Source organism: Bacillus rossius, chromosome 1 (assembly GCF_032445375.1).
Source record: "Bacillus rossius redtenbacheri isolate Brsri chromosome 1, Brsri_v3, whole genome shotgun sequence".
NCBI classification, from domain to species: Eukaryota; Metazoa; Arthropoda; class Insecta; order Phasmatodea; family Bacillidae; genus Bacillus; species Bacillus rossius.
Genome location: NC_086330.1, coordinates 368,102,244 through 368,123,753, shown reverse-complemented (window position 1 = coordinate 368,123,753; position 21,510 = coordinate 368,102,244). Strand labels below are relative to the sequence as shown.

The 21,510-nt window shown below is 39.7% G+C and overlaps 1 protein-coding gene across 1 annotated transcript; it reads right to left on the bottom strand.

Annotated features, from left to right (window-relative positions):
• Positions 1-26: 26 nt before the first annotated feature.
• On the bottom strand, positions 27-20,713 carry LOC134528603 (meprin A subunit beta-like). The gene is made up of 8 exons (XM_063362358.1): positions 19,621-20,713; positions 18,889-19,072; positions 18,241-18,348; positions 16,705-16,825; positions 9,669-9,785; positions 3,974-4,131; positions 3,497-3,634; positions 27-845 (listed from the first exon to the last, which is right to left on the bottom strand). Exons 1-8 carry the CDS (start codon positions 19,716-19,718, stop codon positions 660-662), a joined length of 1,110 nt encoding a protein of 369 aa, XP_063218428.1. The 5' UTR covers positions 19,719-20,713; the 3' UTR covers positions 27-659.
• Positions 20,714-21,510: the final 797 nt, after the last annotated feature.

Here is a 21,510-nt window from a genome sequence, read left to right as displayed (position 1 = left end):
TAAAAAAATATATTTGCACAATTAAATTTTTTTAATTACAATAAAGATTTGTTTATTATACGATAAAAATACAAAATTTTGGTCAATCTTCTTATAGATAAAGTAATCATCATCACTATAATATCCTGACAACATAAAACATCCTAACATCCTAAAGAGCTCTTGGAATGAGGAAACCAGTACATCAGCACTTACTTCTACCACGCGTCTTTGGCTGAAAACTGATGAATATCTGATAGGTAACATTTGGGAGATTCTATTCTTGTGGCCCATTTCTTACCTGTCATTCATTCTACCACAACCATCACTTATGCTATTACCCATACTATTCTCCATTAGTCTCTTGTGGCCTGAGGCTTGATTGCAATTGAGAACTGTGTTATTGCTAACTCCTCTATGAAAGCAATGCTACGGCTGAGATATAATTGACAGAACCACTCTTGTTGTTATTAGAGGTACGATTCGGGCTCTCGACCAATCATGCAGTGCCAGTATTTATACTGCTCACTACTCTCTGAGAAGCATGCTCTGGCTGAGATATGACTGGATAGGGCATTGTAGAACCACTGCCTTGTTCACCAGTCTCCTTTCTCCCGATCAAAGACACCCTTCGGACCTCTCTGCGTGATGGCAGCAGCTGATGAAGAGGAGCTCGCCTCTCAGAGAGAGTTGCCCGCTACCCGTGCGGCAACAGACGGGGGTGATGTCCCGAAGGCTGCTGGGTTGGGCCTCCTACCACCGCCAGGGGCGGCGGAGAAGCGACAAGGCCCATACAGGAGCTCCATGTCGTCCAGGGCGATCGTGCCATGATCATTGGCGCCATCGAACTTGGCCGTGAAAATGAGCTGCGGGAAAGAACCCCGAACTCAGCCATCAGGGCCTATCTATTCCCCAGGGAACATGCAAGGTGGTGTAATGGTGAAACACTGGACTCTTATTAGAAATGACCCGAGTTCGAATAATGGTACAACCATCTTGATTTCGGTTTACCATAGGCTCCTGGAATCAGAAAATTATTAGGCCATGGAGCAGTAACTTTGATGAATCATGGTGGTCATATGACCCTCCAAATATCTGCTGTTAATGGTCGAATAGAAGGAAGGAATAACAAACCTGCGGTTTGGACCTGTATGACTTTTTAAAAAAATATTTATCTTTGAACTCTTAATGATAAACATCTTTCACTGCCCCTAATATGGGAAAATAGCAGTTCTTCAAAATAGCCAGGGCCAGTTCCTCGTCTTCCCTGTGTCATGTTACTTGGATGTGGCAGTCTGTAATGACCTCGCTATCGTCGAGACTTTAAGCCTGAATAAAAGTATCAAAAAATAAATTAATTCATCAGAAAATTTTTGACAGTGCTGAGAAGATCACGGGTTTTATATTGCAATAATATTAAAGAGGGAATTGTTTTATATTTAGACTACTCTCATACACTTTACAATTTTATCCAAAACGAAAGATGTCTCTTATAAGAACATGGAAGAAAAACTAAATATATGAAATGGCACAATTGTCAATTTCAAGCTGTTCTTAAACATGTATTTTTCAGAAAATGTGGAATGTGGTAGTTTGATCTCAATTAGATTATAACTTCATCGCAAATGCAATATTACTTTGACGACACCCGTCGGTGTTCCTTCTACTCGCACAGGCTATTATGCCTCATCGTCGACTTACCAAAGTGTTAGCGACGGTAGGCGCAACAAAAACAGGTTCAGTGCAGCACAGTGCAACTTAATGCGATGCAACGATCAGATGTCACCACCGATGTGTCGATTGCCACCCACGCTACAATCGATTAGGCATCATGCATGTTCTTTTAAAATTTATTTTACGTAAATAATAAACCATAAGACAATTTAAATTCACAACTGCAATCATGTAACCAACTAGCGATAGTGTAATAGTGCCATATAGCTGCAAACATTTCCTATACAGATTTCAATTCATTCTACGTTTTGTGTGCGAAACGAGACTTACATTGTTTTTCAAGGAGCATAAAAGTGAACAGAGTTTTGATTCCCAGGTTAAACATAATACCTTTTTGTCTCTCTTAGGGCGCGGTTACACGGGACCCTGAACTACTTCAGGTGAACATGTTTAAGTAAACAAGTTTACAAACGCGAAAGTGTACGGTTACACGGTAGTTGCTGAAAAGTATGTTCAGCTCTAAAACCGATTGTCTACTGTCAACGAATGACTGTGTTGTTGATTTTCTCTATTTTATATCCAGAAAACGCGGGATTTTTTTACTTGTTTATACAGTATTATCAGCAGAAATGGAATGTTTTTTCATATCGCTCAATATTTTTTTACAAATCGGGAATTCAAACAACATGCACAGTAAAAATTTTTTAACTTATTTTATTTTTTATTATTTTTGAGCGAGAGTACCTATCTCAGTTTTAAGAAAATTAAGGTCAGGATCAATTTAAAAAAAAAATTGCCTGTTGATTTTTATTTTGTTGCATTCGGTAAAATATTACTCGAACTTGTGCCAGGAACACTTTCCATCTTGAATTTCTGCAAATGACTGTTTATTCTAAACAGCCAATCAGAGGCTAATGTAGAAGATATGTCGATCTGAACTGCTTTGCCAACCTGTTTAAGTTAAATGGGAAATGGCCTCGAACGAAACATGTTCAGACTGTGTGTAACCGCACTCTTAAACTGTTCTCAAACGATTGTGATAACACCAACCATACAGCATAAAATTAACAGAAATTTATATTTGTCCCGAAAGATATCCGGAGCTAGGTGGCCTACATATAATTGTTCTGGTTTAGGATCAGGCCATATTTAAGACATACACACTTTTTAATAAAATATCGCCCAATATTTATTTTCATTTTTTATGTCCATAACAAAAATTTAGGGATTTTGATAGTGTCTGATTAGAGACTGAAGTTTTTTGTTCGTTGATATTAAACTAAAAATGTCGAGTCAATGTAGTTGTTTCACAATATGCTTACATAACCATATTTGGCTCCAATATTCGGGATATTAATTTACATAAACACCCATCTATTGCAATGCACACAAATTAGCATTTTTTAAAAGTACATAGTGCATAGCTATAAATACCACAAGTTTTCCTCTGTGCATGGTCAGCCTTCCCCTCCTGAGACCAGGGGACGACTCCCTCCGATTTTAAATGATTTTGTTTACATTAAAATGACCTTTTTTTTTTTTTTTTTCAACGATGGAGAATCTATTAATACTTACATACTTGATGCTATCAAACACTAATTCCGCAATATTTTTGGTGAAACAATATGGCGAAATAAAGTTTAAAAAGTGGCTTCAACTATGACATAGCATGTCGTCTCCTGATAATCACTAAATCCATGGAATGACCATCGTCATGTAGTATTGAAGCAGCCCATGGACGAATGATAACAGGCGCGAGTGTGCGCGATGCTGTTGAGATCGAACACCCACGCGCCAGAGAATAAGACGGAGTTCCGCAGGTTCCTGCTCACACCCGACTGACCTTGAAAGGCTTGGTGACGTGGAGGGGCAGCTGGACGTGAGTCCACTCTTCGGTCGTTGAGGTGCTCTCCCAGAGCAGGTAGGATGTGTTCGGGTCGTATCGGAGCTGGGTCACTTTCCTCAGGTATGCCTGAGTCAGCTGCAACACACGCAGTCCAACCTCCATTCAGAGCTTACTTCAGAAACGACAGTTTTATGAGTGGCCCAAACATTTCGCGATGCGTATCACCTCAGGGCTAGCATTTAAAGTTTAGAACAAACTCAACACAGCAAATAACTGTCTGATTATAAACATTTTCTTATCTGACTGACTAAAGTTAATCTGGATGCTTGATTGAGAAATGTTGTACTATTAGTTGAAATCATTCTAGCTCATATAAATCTAAATATGGTAAAATAAACCCGAATGTGTTTGGATACTAGCCTGGTGGTAAAATATAACTACAAAAGGAAGAGCATCCAGCTATCAGCTACTAGCCTTCAGAAACGCACGTCCATCGCTCTGCAACAGGTACCAGAAGCGGACACAGCCCAGGTGGCCTTTCGGGCTGGGCTTTCCGACGGGGTGCATGTTGGTGGACACCAGGAACCCAGGTCTGGACCCAGCCTTCTTGTGCGAGAAGAGCAGGTAACCTCCTGGAGAAGAAAAATGATCAATAACGAAGGAAATCTGCATGAGTGTACGCAGGTGAACTAAACGAAACAATGTCTACAACACGTAGTCGAATTTCTATAGTGAAATGGTACCGATGCAGCATTTTTGGGAATAGGATCTGTTTCAGCATTTTGAAGGAAATTGTAATATTACAGTGCATATGTATTCTGAACACATGTATTATATATATGTATAAGTGTAGGTGTACTTTTGTAATAATAGGGAAAGCTAGGAACCGAAAGACACTATATTGGGTAGAACTGTTTTCATTCCATGACATATTTTTATGGTTTAGTATTGAAATTTTACCTTAGTTAAGGTATATTAAATAATGATAAAGAGATTTATTACGACAGTGAAAAAGTGTCTCTTTATAGGTTTATTACAGTTGTAGTCACTCCCGAAGACGAATTAAACACTAAACGCCAAATAATTCACTCATGTGTGTGTGCGGTCGGATCTAGCACAACCAAATCATAAAGAGAGATATCAAAGATATTCTCAAGTGCATTGCTTAATGTGCAGAAGTGATACAAAGGACGTTACAAATTTAACCGGCAGTGGCGGATTTACCAGTAGGCTGAGTAGGCTTGAGCCCAGGGCGGCAGATTTTTGGGGCGGCAAATTTGGGGACCGATTTTTTTTTTGCTACCTCATAGAAATCAAAAATATTTCTGCATGACGGTTTTCTGTTTTCTGATGTTTTACAAATAGAAGTCTGCAACAAATTTTGCCGATGACTTTCCCCTCTCCCTTGTCATTGTACGTTCCGTGAATCCGTGTAGCAAACTTCCATATTCCAGAGTAAAACAGCTAGTTCGCTAGTCAGTAAATGCGAATTTTAATGGACAAGGCCTCGGTTGGCACTACACGCCCAAGACAACTATGGTCCCGGGAAAAATGTGACTACCCAAGGTCAGAAGGGCCCCTCCGCCCTCCCTCCGCCGCTATCCCTTCAGCCAGACTGTCCCCTCCCTTCTCCTAGTCCGCCTCAAGGGTCGAACCGCGTCATGTCGCGGGTGGGGCGGCAATTAGAGCTGTTACCTCGGGAGTCGGGACCACAGTTGTCTTACGCGTGTATTGCATAACGAATTGATATTTCTACGTAGGTGTGTCGTGTGGACTGTTATTTTTCGAAGTGTTTCGTGAATTGTATCATTGTATGAATATTTTCACAGCACCGGTAAGTAAAAACTTTTTATAATCATAATACATTATAATAAAGCATCTGTAACGATAAAGAATAAATTTATTGAAAAAGCCCTGCAATAATATTTTTCATTTTGAAGCTTGGAACATGGTCACGTTAAATTTAGAACATTTTCATATTAACTATAAATATTATTCTAAAAGATTGCTCATGGTTATCTTGTCATTTTGTCTTTTTCAATGAAGCAAACATCAAAAAATAGAAATAATAATTCACAATAAACAATTCATCGGAAACCATGCAAAGAAATTTTAATTTTTTCGTGATAGCATTAAAAAAATACGTTTTTACGTTAACTATTTATTATGTGAATTCTGAATGAAGGATAGGGGTGAGCATGGTAACGTGGCCATCCTAAGATAAAACGATACATAAATTGTATATTGTAATTAAAATCAAAATATAAAATAACCCTTCAATAATATAGTTTTCGTACAATCAAAACACCATTAAAATGTAAATATTGGAGCGACTCATGTTTGTTTTTTGTTTGCCCGTCGCACTAATCGGGTAAATGATATGACATTTTTTTTTTTCATTTTTCTTTTATCTTAAGGAAACTAAATCACGGGATACCATTTCCGGCCACCTGCACTTGTTTGTGAAATATGAGCCGTCCTTGAGATACTGCCACCTTATCTGCCAAGCCTCTCCTGCTGGCAAATTTTTGTGTAAGGTCGTTCCCCACACGAAAACAACACACACATTGCAAAACACGTTAGAAATTTACAGTGTAGATTAAAAAAAAATGTAAAATGTTCAATAGTTTGTTTTATTATTTAGTAATACATAAATAGAGCTAAGTATATACAGTTCGGGCAAAGTGAACATGCGGTGGTGGCTGGCCACTTTGCCCTCTGAGACGCCATTACAAAAAAACTAGCAAAAAAAAAAGACATCTTCTACAGTTATTAATATGTGGTATTAAAGTTTAAAACATGCTAATTTGGATAGGCTATATTAAATAATTATGGCATTACTGTGTATTTAATAATGATCAACAGTAATTATTACTTACCTTACATGTTACATCAGAAATAGTAAAACCAGTAAAACCTTAATAAAACAAATAACTTTCACTGCAAACAGACCGGGTGCTCTCAGAACACTAATGGCGTCTCTTACAAATGTTTCACATCCTCGCTACCAAACTTCATCACTCTCCAGCTGAGTAACAGCCAATGGCCACTTTGCTCGCTCTGGCTACGTTACCCTGCCCTCCCCTATCGCTGCTTGTGTACGAAAAATAAACTTGTTAATTTAATCCTTTCCATTTCAGTTCCTGAAGAAAAAATTGTGAAAATGAGTGATGGGAGAAAGAGACTTAGTGGAGCGGAGTACAAAAAGAAGGCCAAAATAAAAAAAGAAGAACAAGAGCAAATTATACGAAAAACCACAAAAATTGACAGTTTTTTTAAAAATGAAAATTGGGTCGAAAAAACGGGAACTTCAACAATGCAATCTGGAAAGGATGAAACGGACTTTAATTCTGCTGCCCAACTGTCATCTGTTGAACTATCGACTAAAGAAAAAACTGATGATTATGTTCTTGACGACGAGTGCTCCAAAATTGAAGATGCCTCTCAGACCGAATCGTTAAATGATGACCAAAAGCAAACAACTGTAGATCAAAACAAAGATCCAGCTTTATGGGAAATTAACGATACTTTAAGGGAAATTATTGCAAGATGCGGCTTTTATCAAAACAAGTCTTCTGACTTCTCTAAAAGTGGAAAACTATATGCTGATCAACGTCGTTTCTTGCCAGTGAGTATCTTTCAAAGAAAAATGAAAAACAATGAAGTGAAGGACCGAAATTGGCTGGTTTACTCTGAAAGTAAGAGTTCCGTATATTGCGGACCATGTTTAGCATTCGGTCCATTGGAGAATAAAACTCAGTTCGAGAACGAAGGATTTAATGACTGGAAAAATGCAGAACACCGAGTAGCTCAGCATGAAAACTCTGCGCGTCATAAATCCAGTATCCTTAGTCTGAAAGCTAGAAGTGCGATTGATGGTCGAATCGACAATTTACTGCATTTGCAAATTGATGAAGAAATTACTTATTGGAGAAATGTTCTGAAAAGGGTTGTTGCTGTAGTGAAGCGGCTGTGTTCAAGAGGTCTCGCTTTTAGAGGAAAAAGTGAAAAGTTCGGTGATCCACACAACGGAAATTATTTTATGATTCTGGAACTGTTAGCTGAGTTTGATCCTTTCTTAGCCAGTCATATTGAACGATTTGGGAATCAAGGATCCGGAAGTACCAGTTACTTATCGAAGACCGTTTGTGATGAATTTATACTTTTGATGTGCCATAAAGTCTTGAAGCAAATTGGAGACGAGATAAGAAGGGAGAAATACTTTTCCTTAATCATCGATTCAACACCGGATATAGCACATGTGGACCAGCTCACCTTCGTGATTCGGTATGTTTTAGAAACAGGAGAACCCTGTGAAAGATTCCTCAAGTTTTTGCCCTCAGTGGGACATAAAGCTGAAGAAATGTTTGCTGCCATTACTTCGGAACTAAAAACCTTGGGTTTGAACATTGAAGACTGCCGTGGACAATCGTATGACAATGCCGCAAATATGTCTGGCATATACAATGGCTTACAGGCTAAAATTCAAAGTCAAGCACCGTTTGCTTTTTTCGTTCCTTGCTCTGCCCATTCTTTAAATTTAGTGGCAACTGCGACTGCTGAATCTTGCACAGAAGCTTGTCGATTCTTCCTGTTGCTCCAAGAAATATACGTTTTTTTTTCAAGTTCAACACAACGCTGGAAGATATTGATGACTGAAGTCGGAGAAGGCAAAACAGTCAAGAGAGTAAACCTCACACGTTGGTCAGCTAGAGAGGATGCATGCAGAAGTTTGAGAGATTCGTGGCACGAAGTCATTAAAGCTTTGGAAACAATCAGGAATGACTGCACCGAAAAGCCTGTCACAAGAAATGAAGCAATGGGAATTCTTTCAAAATTAAAAAAACTGGAAACAGCGTTAATGGTTGTTGTGTGGAATGTTTTTTTGGAAAGAATAAACAAAGTAAATGTTCAAATCCAGGCTTATACCGTAGATTTGATTACTGTAGCCGATCTTTATGAATCTCTTCGCAAGTTTTTCGTAGAGCAACGAGAAAACTTCAAGTATTTCGAAGAAATGGCAATGGAATTAAGTGCGTCGAAGCAGTACACAAAAGACTTGGGAAAAAGACAACTGAAAAGAAAAAAATTTGCTGATGAAACACCCGATGAAGAAATGAGTATGACAGCGAGTGATACTAGCGATACTTTCAGGGTTAATACATTTCTCGTCATCATTGATAGACTCGTATCCGAATTAGAAAAAAGGAAGAAGGCATACGACAATTTCAATGAAAAATTTTCATTTCTGACCAAAATGAGCGAGTTATCATTATCAACCCTTACGAAAAAGGCTCTGTCCTTAGAAAAAATGTATCCTAATGATTTAGAGACTGAGTTGGTTCAAGAATGCATACATTTTCAAAGCCACATATCTTCGCAAAGCATTCTGGTAAAACCAGATTTTACATCATTACAGAGTCTATCTTCGTTTCTGCGAAAACAAAGTTTGCAGAACGTTTATCCGAACTTGGACATAGCCCTTCGTATGGCCTTATGTACACCAGCGACAAATTGTTCGGGTGAGAGAAGTTTTTCTTGTCTAAAAAGGGTAAAAAATTATCTGAGATCGACCTTGAGCCAAGAAAAATTAAACGCTTTAGCACTTTTGTGCATAGAGTCGGAATTAATGAACAATATTACTTACGACGATATAATCGATGATTTTGCCAACAAAAAATCGCGCAAAAAGGGATTGTAACGAACTTAATCTAGGACATGAAAATTGTAGAGGCAAGGGCGGCAAAAACTTTGCAGCCTATACCTGGAAAATTTGTAAATCCGCCACTGTTAACCGGATATACACACAAAGATGTTCCTATATGACAAAATATTCTATGAGATTTCTTTTTACATCTCGATGTCGAGGTAATTAAATAAAGATACATAACAACTAATTCAGGAACATTTGTGAAGAAATCTTTCATGACGCCTGGCAAAGACCCGCACCAGAATCTGCATGGCGTGATCTCGGGGAACCACGGGAAACCTCCATCAAGATGGATGGACCGAGGTTCCGACTCAGGTCCCTCCTCAATTGTAATCAGACGTTTTACCGCCACGCCAACTCGCCGAGCGAGAGCGGTGGGTGCTGAGGGTGCAGGTGAGCGCAAAAGAAACTGCCAACCCAACCAAAGGCTGAGCCGTCCGGGCTTTTGCAGAACGGTACCGGTAGAGTTGGCGTTCCTCCAGTCCCACGCGGCGCCACTGCTGCTCTCCAAGCCACACAGGTGCTTGTTGAAGCTGCACATGACGTCGTACGGGAAGCCCGGCCTCGCTCTGTTGCCTGCGAACATGGGGGCAGTTGGCTTTCGCTAGACACCTAGAGACAGGGATCAATCGTCTGTTCAATTAGGGAAGCCTAAGATGTACATCAAGTTCTGTCCCTGCCCGATTACACCCGAACAATTCACCTTCGGCCAACCTCCGGTTTATTTATATATATATATTTATATTTCTCTGTTTATTTTAATGTAGCTTTACTAACCTAACTAACCGTCCATAGTGTTTTAAAATGTTTTAATGTAGCTAACTTAACCGACCACTTTTAATATTTGAATTCATTTTTCCTGCGCAAAATTAAAACAAATCCCGAATTTGGCCAAAGGTGAATTGTTCGGGTGTAATCGGGAATGGCAGAACTTGATGGACATCTTAGGCTTCTCGTTCAATTACATGTAGGATACATTCCAAAGTCCACCTTCGTCAATTCGCCTTTGCCAGATTTTACACCTACCTTTTGATTACCTGAGCATTACATCAGTAAAATCACAATATCGTAATAGTTAATGAAAACTATATCGAAGACATATAAATAAAATCGAAATGCCTGTCTTAGTTGTCGAGTAATTATAATATACAATATATATATATATATTTCCTGTTATCAATTTACACACTTGACTTAATTAGATACTTAGCATTATCACATCAAAAAAAGTTTTTGAATGTCTATACAGGATTATTTAAAACAAAAACAGCTAATGAGTTTGGCTTGAAATTGAAACAAGTTTTATATGGTAACCCCAGTATTAATATAAGTTTTATTTTGTTATGACATTTCGAACAGTTCCGAAGATATGATGATAATTATATATCAAAAGTGGATTTTCGTAAAGTCTTAACATCACAGCATCTAATGTGTGCGTTTGTATGTGTGTGTGTTAATAAACGCATTACTTTAAATCATAAACGTAAAACCAAAACTATACTTTACAGGGAACTTTAACTTGAATGTGCATGTTAATAAACAATATTGTCTATCTAAATAAACCGTAAGAAGTACACAATCCACTCAAACAAGTCGCGGGTAGAGCTTGTTTACGACGAAAATTTTTAAAAACAATGTGCTGTCTTGTTTAATTTCTGTTTGTTTATCACTGGAGTAGACACTCCCTGTCAGCGAGAAGGGTCATTCCCTATGCCTTGGCAGATTGGTTGCCTCTGTCTTAACATTTCTCATTATATTTTACCATCACCCTAGTTTCAAACGTTTTCCCACTTCTCATGCAATCATAGCATTATCAATTTGATACGACTTAGAAGACCAGTGTTAAAACATGTTTTACTCATGTCCCCCTATTTCGATAAGTGGATTCTTCTTAGAGAAGCAGAAGTCTTTACAAAGTGGACTTGTTCTCTCGCGTTTTCAGGATTGTGGATTACTACTTTCTTTAGTCGACTTTCGAATCTCGTCAAAAGCGAGGCGGTTTTTAAAATGTAATAAAAACACTACGAAACTACCCAAGGGGTTTGTAGAAAGAACTGGCAATGCAAGACAACGCAAGGAATTTTCTAGAATTATTTGAAGTGATTCCAGGTAACCACAGGAACCCAAAATAATGATTTAGGGAACCTTTCGTTTATTGAAAGCGAGTCCAAGTGACTATAAAGCAAAATTATATACAGGATAAATTAGATACAACTCGCGCACATAATTATCAAAAGTACGTATATATTAAGCCTTCGTGGGTAAAAGTGGTTTTAAAGCATTTATGTCAGAAAAATAGGTTCTGAGTCCCAACTCCAGGATGACGTAGAGACCGGAAAAATTCGCGAATTCATTTCGCGATAGGCTAACATACAAATCGTTATACCTCAGTGATGCCTCTGCTATTGGCTCACAACTCACCTGGATGACTCTGGGCCAATGAGAAACACCCGACCAAAGCTTTATCGAATCACAGGCTGCTACGTTGGGACGTCTCACAAGACAGCAGCCAATGAGTTGGTGACATTTGACCGAGTGTAGGTAGAACTGTGGAGTTAATCCTACAGGTCATTGAACCCGCGAATTTTTCCGGTCCCTAAGGATAAGCCATGGTTTTAATCAGATTAGTATAAGTTTAGATTAGCTAGCCTACCTACATAAAATGATTTGTGTTGTTGTATACAAACTTCCTTGTTTTCGAAATAATTTTTAACTCTGTAAAAATTATCAATTCGTTATGTTTGTAAGAAAAAACAGTGGCATGGAATTCAGATGACGATTTAGGATTTATGAGCGTAGTTATAGCGGTGGCAGAGGATGGCAGGGGCGGGAGAGAAATTAATGACGTAGGTGTTGGATGAAGCATGAATATTCAAAAGTCACGTGGGCGTGGTTGATCGCAGCCGTGCTTTCAGACTGCTTCACGAGGAACCTTGGTTCCGTGTCGTACATCGTCCACACACACACACGCACACACACGAAAAGCGTGATTCGTTTGCGGATAATTCGCACGTTTGTTCGCTTCTTGTCTTTTTTCTCCTTAGATACGAGGCCGTTAATTTACCCCGTGTCCGAACTGCGTGGGCCTTGTGCTGTTTCGCTGACGTAAGAAGTGAAATGTTATGCCTAGGGACCGAAAAAATTCGCTGTTTCGACGGCCTTCAGGATAGACTGCACATTCCCCTGTACACTCGGGCAAATAACGCCAGTTCATTATTGGCTGCTGACTTGTAAGTCGTCTCAGCTGGTTTGTCTGTGATTCGTAGAGACCCGGAAAATTCGTGGGTTCATTTCGTGTTATGCTAAACTTGAAATATTTATACCTTAGTGCTGCTTCTGTCATTGGTTCTCTGTTAATCTGGAGGACTGAGGGCCAATTAGAGACCCTCACTCATAGAAGTGTCGAATCACAGGCCACTTAGTCGAGACGACTCACAAGTCAGCAGCCAATGAACAGTTGGCATTTGCCCGAGTGTGTAGAGGATATTGGAGTCTATCCTGAAGGTCTTTGAACCCGCGAATTTTCCGGGTCTCTAGTGTATCGATCCTTCTTTGGTTGGAGGTTTATAATTGGTTCAGATTCGTCCAGATGAACAGTAAGCCAATAGCAAAATCATCTAAAAGGTATATGTATTTGACTTCTAGCCTATCGCCGAATGAATCCGCGAATTTTTCCGGTCTCTAGTTATGCCAGATCTGCAGTACATCCAGTTACCGTTGGCCGACGAGTTTCGCAGGTTGATCTGGCGACATGCTCCCCCGACAGTCCTCTGAGACTGCGGGCTGGTGACAGGCGAGTGACAGAAGAGGAGTCCTCGTGCGCCAGACATACGTCTCGCTAGGCTGGCAGGTGGCAGACCGACTAAGACCACACGTTTCATTGAACTCGCGAAACTGCTCCGTCGCCATAAAGTACCCGAATGAGGCGTCACTGGCGGATTAATGGATTATTGACGTGACAACGTCCAATAAATCGATTAACGCCGGCTGCACGCACGAAAAAGTGTCCCGTTACACACATTGTCCCTTTACGCTGTGTCCCGTTACGCTCATTGTACGCTTGCGCCGCATCTATCTCTCTTCCACTTGATTGGAACAACCATCGATTTGACTTTTTCGAGGTACATTAAACTTGAAACACTCCCATTCGTTTCATACTCTTCCTATCATCGTCCTATCCTTAACAGAATAACACCGATTGGAAGAAGTTAAAAGACAAACATGTATAAAAGATATATTAAAATAATCTGTTTGTTAAAGTAATAAACATATTTAAATTAATGAGTGCAAATAAAAGTAAATTTATCAATTAAATTGTAGATTTCATTTCACTCCTTCTTTGTATCCATACAAAATAGTGATAATTCAATAAAAATGATTCAATTTTATTCATAAAAATATGCAATCATTTAATCAATATTTTGTTATGACGTTGTAACGTTAAACTATCGTCCGTAAACCGACTTTACAGACAACCAATTTTTTTTCTAGAAGGGATTTGAAAAAAATATATATATATAATTTGAGTACTTGTTAAAAATACTTACGTCAACAAGAGGTTTGGACATGCGTAGTTTTGTGGTTCCAGGTGTTGCAACAACTCACCTTGCGTAACCCAAAATAACATACTGCCTATCGAGATCTCGCATTCTTTTTCAATAACCACAGGGAGCTATATATCCTAATAAGAGGGGTGGCCAAAGTTTTAACGTCGAGTGCCAAGCAGAAAGCTTAAAACGTTGGTGGGCAAAGTCTACATCACACATGGCTTGAATATTGCGTGATCATCCTACATGTTCAAAGTATTGAGTTAATTTAGCAGCTGCGCAGTAGTCTTCGTTGCGCATTTGTTGCGGAAAACTACATAGGTACTTCGTACACGTGTCGGGGCGCAATATGGCGTGCGGTCACGTGATTTCTTTGTTTCCTACGTACTTGTGAGTACGTAGTAGCGGCGGCATAGCCTGACTTGGCCCAACCCACGCATTGAGAGAGAGACAGAGAGCGAGAGAGAGCGAGAGAGAGCGAGAGAGAGAGAGATAGAGAGAGAGCGAGAGAGAGAGAGAGAGAGAGAAGAATCACAAAAATACGTGGCCCAGTAAAGGGATAGTTTTCTAAAATTTTTTTACATCTATAGTTTCGTTAATTTTTGCTGGTGATATAACTTGAATCTATAATATAAATAACTTTAACATGGTATGTTGAACTTACGCCATTGCTGGTCTATGCTGATTGTCGTAGAGAAAAACCTCGCGAACACATTAAAAACAAGAAAATATTAGCTTGCATGAAATGTTACATGCTTAGACAACGTAGAAAATTCCGTGGAAATAATTTAGTCAGAAAATAAAGACAGCACAGACGAACACGGAGGCCTGACAATAACGAGAAAGTTACCACAAGGATCAGTAAATACAGAAAAACAACTCCAGACAACGTAGTGAAAAAAACATGAACTTCCTATTGCAAGAATCGTTCAAACAACGAATATAAATGCAGTTGATAGTAATAAACGAATTTACCAATTCAGTCAGTGTTATCTTTATGATTTTTTTAGAATATTAAACGCCATTTTATGTTTCAATATTAGCATGAATTAAGAGCACGAAGTCGTGTGTTATAAAGTTTTGAATTAACTGTTTTTATGTAGACTCTGTCGTGAAACTATTTTTAGAACGTCTTTCATAAATAAAGCCATAAAAAATTTAACTCACAAAATCCCAGGAAAACTCATATTTCAAGCCTTATTTAATTGTTAATTTATAGTCACATTATAAATTTATTTCAAATCCTTATCAAAAACACGAACTTATAAAAGCATAATAATGTATAATACTAACACCTTAAGGTTCTGTCACGCTGTCAAACTTTCGCTTCCAACACTTTCCATTATGTTTTGTCAAATAATGTTGGAGGGTTATGACTTCACTGAAAACGTCACTAGCATAGCCATGTATTTTTGACATGTTGGATGAATTGAGTTTCCATAAAATGTTTTGCATGTAGGATGGGTTCTAAAACACGCGGTATTTTGGACAGTTGATGCCTATCAGAATAGTGTCCAGAGAAAACGGAAATGGCGTCCGTTTCAGTTAAAACAAAACTTTAAAATGGCGAAGAACACATGGACGAAATAACTCAAATAATGTAAATTTGAAAGTAATTTATATAAAAAGCCAATTGTGTGTCTACAACTTCTAAAAAATTCAGTGAATATTAATGTTATTATGGAACGAGCATATAAATACGTGAATTCAATTTATTGATGTTTTAAAAATTAAAAATATGCACCAAAATCATTAAAAATTTCAAAAATTCAATCCACCACTGTGATGCATTATTTGATTTCAAAATGAGATTAAAATTTCAACGTTTGAAATAACTCAGAACAAAAAATAAAACTTTGACGGTGTGACATGATTTAAACATATTTTAAGTTATCTGTGGAGATGGAGAAAAATTGGAAAATCTGTCTTTCGTTCAGTGTAACACCTGCATGCTCTATTGTCAGATGTGGTTGGGGACGAAAATTTGACAGTGTCGAAGATTAAAATTTCTTTGACAACGCATCAGGGTCGTCAGCCCCTCGAGAAGGAGGGGGGAGTGGCGTGGAAACAGTGCGGACGTCGCCGAGGGTTTCCTCGGGGTGCTCCCGCCAGCCCGTCACGACCACCGGACGTGTGATGACGTGTGTCCCTCGGCCGTTTGTTGACAAAATATTTCTTTCGTAGCAACTCATACAATCGTAAAGATGCTACAGAACGGTTTTCTGTGTAGAAAGAAATCTTTTGCAGGTTGTATTTCGTAAGAACTGTGCATTTTGTAAAGCTGTAGTCCGTGAGGGGGACGCACCACAACGCCGAAATACCACAACGCCGTACGTACAATAACGCCGAATGCCAAATTGACCGCAACGCCGACAGCTAGAAGAATGCTGTGTACCACAACGCAGAATTACCACAACGCCGAAATACATTAACGCCGAAAAATTTCATTGCAGGACTGCCACAAAGGTTAGGTTAGGTTAGGTTAGGTTGTGGTATTTCGGCGTTAAGATACATTTAAGAAACACACACAAATAATTCATTCATTTGTTTTTCATTTTGCTCCTGTGCCCACCCCCCCCCCCCCCCGCAGCAACATTTTTCTGCGTTACTGTATTACGGCGTTCACAGCAGTTTTCTAGCTGTCGGCGTTGCGGTCAATTTGGCATTCGGCGTTATTGTACGTTCGGCGTTGTGGTATTTCGGCGTTGTGGTAACGATATATATATGTCTTTTCACTAGAGCGTATAGTTTCCGAGATATAAGAGAAAAACCGAAAAAAGGGACAAGGGACCTTCTACATGCCCCCCTCCCTCCCGCTCACCACCCAGAAGTGGGGACTTTTAGTATGTTTACCTCCTTACTAGTCCAAACAAAGTCCCAAAGTCAAAAATTGTGTTCCTTCCATTTCCCTCTACAACTTTTCATTGACTGGACTATGGCGCACGCACCGTCGCAGCGGTACATCCCTCGGAGGCGCCGGACGTCCGCGGGGCTTAGCTGCTTCTTGCTCCAGATGGGCCCGACGACCACCCCGCTCGCCTTGGCCCGCACGGTGGGCGACACGCCGTCCTGCGGCACCGAGACACAGTGCTGCTCTCCCACGGACACCCGCGTAATGACGGGCAGATCGGCGGGCCTAACCACGAGTCGTTACTCCATTATCCATCGCCGTACACGGCCGTCCCAGCAGCCGGGCCTCGTGGGCGAACCCACACTGGACACACAACTGCTCTTGCCCCTCTCTCGAAGAGATGTCCATCAAGTTCTGTCTCTGTCCGAACACGCCCGAACATTCACCTTCGGCCTACCTCGGGATTTGTTTATTTTTTGCGCAGGAAAAATGGGTTCAAATATTAAAAGTTAAAAGCTTCCAAACGCGGCAAGCAGCATGGATATCTTATTTTATATCCTCAATAATTACACTCCAATACGTCTTATCCTATTCCACTTCATCCGAATTAGTATAGAGACCAGACTCTTTGCATACATATTCATTTCTATATTTTCTCAAACACGAGTCTATTATGTAGTAAATGCGCAGTAAAACTGAATTATATTATTTTTTAAGTTTGAGTGAATTATTAATAAACCTGGATATATATTGATGAATAAATATAGTTATGTTAATTTGAATTTACATAATTAAAGGCTCTCCTAGCTTCAATTTCTGAGTGTGCCCCTGAATGATTAAATTGACGTTTTGCCAATCTAAAACTACTTAAAATGCTCAGTTATAAATAGAGGATGTCCATAAAATAATGTTCCAGTTTCAGTGGTATATTACAACAGTTTAATTTTGACTGTTTACAACAAATCATACATCAAATTGAAGGTAAACTAACCTAGTTTTTCTTACAAATGTTCAATATGGTGCACCTTTAGCTAAATAACACACATCCAACCTAAAGTCAATTATTTACACATTTTGATTAACACGTCCGGAGTAATGAAAGCAATGGCCTTTTCAATTATGTATCTCAAGTCTGGATAATCATTAGGTAGTGACGGAAAAGAGACACGATATTTTATAAGGTCCCAAAGGAAAAATAAATCGCATGGCATTATGTCAGTTGAATGTGGAGGCAAGCTGAAAAGAGCTCTGTCTTCTCGACCATTACGACCAGTCCAACTGTAAGGGACTTGGACGTTCAACCACTCTCGTACAGAGAGATTCCAATGGGGAGGGGCTCTATCCTGTGGCCAAATAAAGTTTGCAGGTTCAACCTTTAAAAATTGGGGAAGGAGCCATTCTTTTAACATAGGTGGCGGCTGCAAGCGGGAAAACCACAAAGCAGTACTCGTGCATGAACTTACCTAAAACTGTTTGAGTTACTCTTGAATTGTGATCTTGAACCAACACTATAAAACGCTTACAATTGATACTATTAAAATCTATAACTGAGACATTATTTTATGGACATGCTGTACATATGGTTCACACAACATAACCACGGACAACTAAACTGTACTCCCAGGGGCCTTACCTTGGAGAACGCATACTCGCCGTACATCATTATAGATTTGTAGTCAAACTGGTCACCCAACAAGTTGACTCTTCTGTCGCTGCGAATCGCAAAAGCTGATTCCAAACCCTGGGTAAAAAGAGGAAGCTCGAAATCATTAATGTATATGTTTTTCGTGAGACTAACGTGTATTAACTTTTTTTTTCATGGTTAACATGCAGTCTAAGATAGCTGATAGTATAAAGAAAATGTCATAACAGTTTCACAATTTTTGCAATAATTTAGTTATAAAAATTACTCAGTTTGATGTTACGAGTGGATGTAATGTAAACAATAAGATACATGGACATGATATGTTACCAGAGATATGATTTAAAAGTATTTCACTAGTATAATTTATGCATCACCGAGTATCATAAACATTGAACAGCTGATTATAGAACCCTTTTATCATAAAATTGAGAAATATAGTTTTGCACAGTACTGTGAAAAAAAGTCTAAGAATCCTCACTTACCTTATAACCTTATTTTTACTAAATAAATGGTTAAATGTGTGAAGAGAGAGGGTAGTATTTCCTCAAGAGCCCTGTGCATGCTAGGTCTGTGATACACTTGGTTGATGCAGAGCATATGACGCCTGAAAGGCAAGATCGAGGAGAAGGTGGTTACCGGGGTAATGTTTTCCCAATAGATGTGAGCCCAGGTGTCACGATCTGGCCGCCCCATCTCGTGCAGCAGTCCGGCAGCATGTCCCAACTCGTGCAGGGTGATGCCCAGGTACCAGCACCGCAGCCCCAGGGACAAACTCTGGATGCCGCCTCCCGCTCGACCCACCGCCGACCAGCAAGAGCCGCTGTGACACACTCATCATTATCACACTCTGGAGACAGCCTCCCACACTCTAACACACATTCACACTTTGGTATGCCCGAGTTCATGCAGGTCGATGCCCAGGAACCAGCACCGCAGCCCCAGGGACTAAATCTGAAGGCCTCCTCCCACTCGACCAACCGCCGACCGGCAAGAACCGCTGTGACACACACCATTATCACACTCTGGAGCTAGTCTCCCACACTCTTACACACATTTACACATGTGGCATGACTGAGATCGTGCAGGTCCATGCCCAGGAACCCACACTGAAGCCCCAGGGACTAACTCAGGAGGCCTCCTCCCACTCGACCAACCGCCAACCAGCAAGAGCTGCTGTGACACACACAACATTATCACACTCTGGAGCCAGCCTCCCATGGTTCTAACACACACTCACACTTGAGGCATGCCCCATCTCGGGAGTTCCTTCAGCAGTGCTGTAATGGTTGTTTAACCTGCTCCTGCGAGGGCTCTCAATACGTGATCCCTCCTTAGACGCCCTACATGCCACCACTGCTGCCCGCTCACCTGTCCTGGTTGAAGAACACCCGTACGTAGTCCTGCTCGCCCGTCCACTCCTTGAAGCGCAGGCAGGATACGTCGTGGAAGTGGTCCATGGCACTCATGAGGATCCCGCACTGGGGCGAGTCCGGGCATCCTGCAGCAGGACACGTCGCCGACACATCAGTTCGGTCTCTGCTTGCAGGGGTTACTCACCGCTGGGACACTAGACAGCACATTATACTGCCAGCATCGCTCTGTGTGATCAAGCACACTCAGTCCATTCTAAAATTTCTTTTTCCTCCATTTTTCAATCATTTTTGGATCTTTGAAATAGAAAATGAATTTTTCAAGAATCTCTTCACTCAGTTGCTGATGTCGCTTCTACCACCTCAAGTTTTTTTTTTCATTTTTTACACACAAAAAGCTAGTTATTAAATTTTGCTTTCATAACTGCAAATATTTATGAGCATTTACAAAAAATACGACACTATAGCCACCTTGCATTTCATATTTCGTCAAACATTTTGTCACCAGATTATTGATGACTTTTATCTATTAATGGCTCAACATCAAATAAGTGATTATGATTATGATTACTTGTATGGCATTTTATAGTTAAACATTAATTCATGAACACTCTATTTTTAAATTCACACGATTAGAATTTGAATAACAGTAATTACAAGAAGATTTTATATCCATCATAGAGTGTGAGACTGAGATGTTAAAATATTGACTCATGAAAGTAGCAAACCTGCAATTAATCCAGAATAAACTTATATCTCAAATGTGCACCAGTCTGTCTACTATCGGCAGAAACCGAGTTGCAGCGGGCAGTAACATCAGCAGTTTAAAGCAAGTGGTGGTCAGCAGTTGCACGAATGTAAAATGAGACATGATGACATGAACCACTTATTTTCTAACAATACCTATGGGATTTATATCAGGGATGAGGTAGTCACAGAATCCTTCAGAGTTTTGATGGTTAATGGGAAATGTTGTGATCACTCGATTTTGCGAGAGCATGGACTTCAAACCTTTGTGCCTTGTCACAAGTTCTGCAGCAGGACCACAGATCATGAGTTTCGTTCCCGAAGGCTCCAAGGAAATGACGACCCTGCAAGTAAGGAAGGGTTAAAAAAAAAGGTCTATTTACACAAGAATCCCCCAAATTAGGAATCAGTGAAGAGTTATGGCGACCCCAGCTTGCAGAGAAGTACAGTCTACAAGTCGATGATGTGTCAAAAATTTATTTGCCCAAAGCATACACTGAGAAATGAGATAAATATTCGAACATGTTCACGCTTAAATTAATTTTAATGTTTCAGGCACAATCTTTGTGAAGTCTCTTTTGTAAGTTCTGATTGTTAACTCTTTATCTGAATCTCCAGTGAGGCTGCGGTGGAGCAGTGGCCAGACCACCCGACTATCATCAAAAGATCTGGGTTTTGTTCCCTAAAGGATCGAGCCACATAGTGGGAAAAGAGGTGGACATTGCTTTAAGCCAGTGGGTTTTTCTCAGGATACTATATTTTCCCCCAAAGAGTACTAGATTCCGCCATTGCCTCATTTTAGGCCCTAATTCCTTGTCACGTTCGTGTATGACGAGTGGTTATGTGTAGGTGGCAGCTCAGAAGGCCCCCCCCCCCCTTTTCCGGCCCGGAAAATGCATTAAAAAATATATTGTTTGGAGAATAGTTTTCAAAATATGTTCTATTAAACATCAACTAGAGCAGAATAAAATGTGGAAAACATTTTGTGTAACATATAAAACTAATTGTTTGCATATGTAGAAGCATGTATTGATTTACCCAAAATTGCGATAATATTGGATTTACAGATATGTTTTGTCTGATCAAAATCAGTGTGTTAATAAAAGTAAAAAAAAAAAAAAACAACTTTATTTACAGCATT

Bases quoted from the DNA above. Each gene is read 5' to 3' on its own strand.
- LOC134528603 (XM_063362358.1), bottom strand. From the start codon at position 19,718: ATGAGTGCCATGGACCACTTCCACGACGTATCCTGCCTGCGCTTCAAG. The intron at 19,073-19,620 runs GTGAGCGGGCAG...AGTGTGTCACAG, and splicing joins GTGTTCTTCAACCAGGACAG to CGGCTCTTGCTGGTCGGCGG. The intron at 3,635-3,973 runs GCTAGTAGCTGA...CGTGTGTTGCAG, and splicing joins ATGGACGTGCGTTTCTGAAG to CTGACTCAGGCATACCTGAG.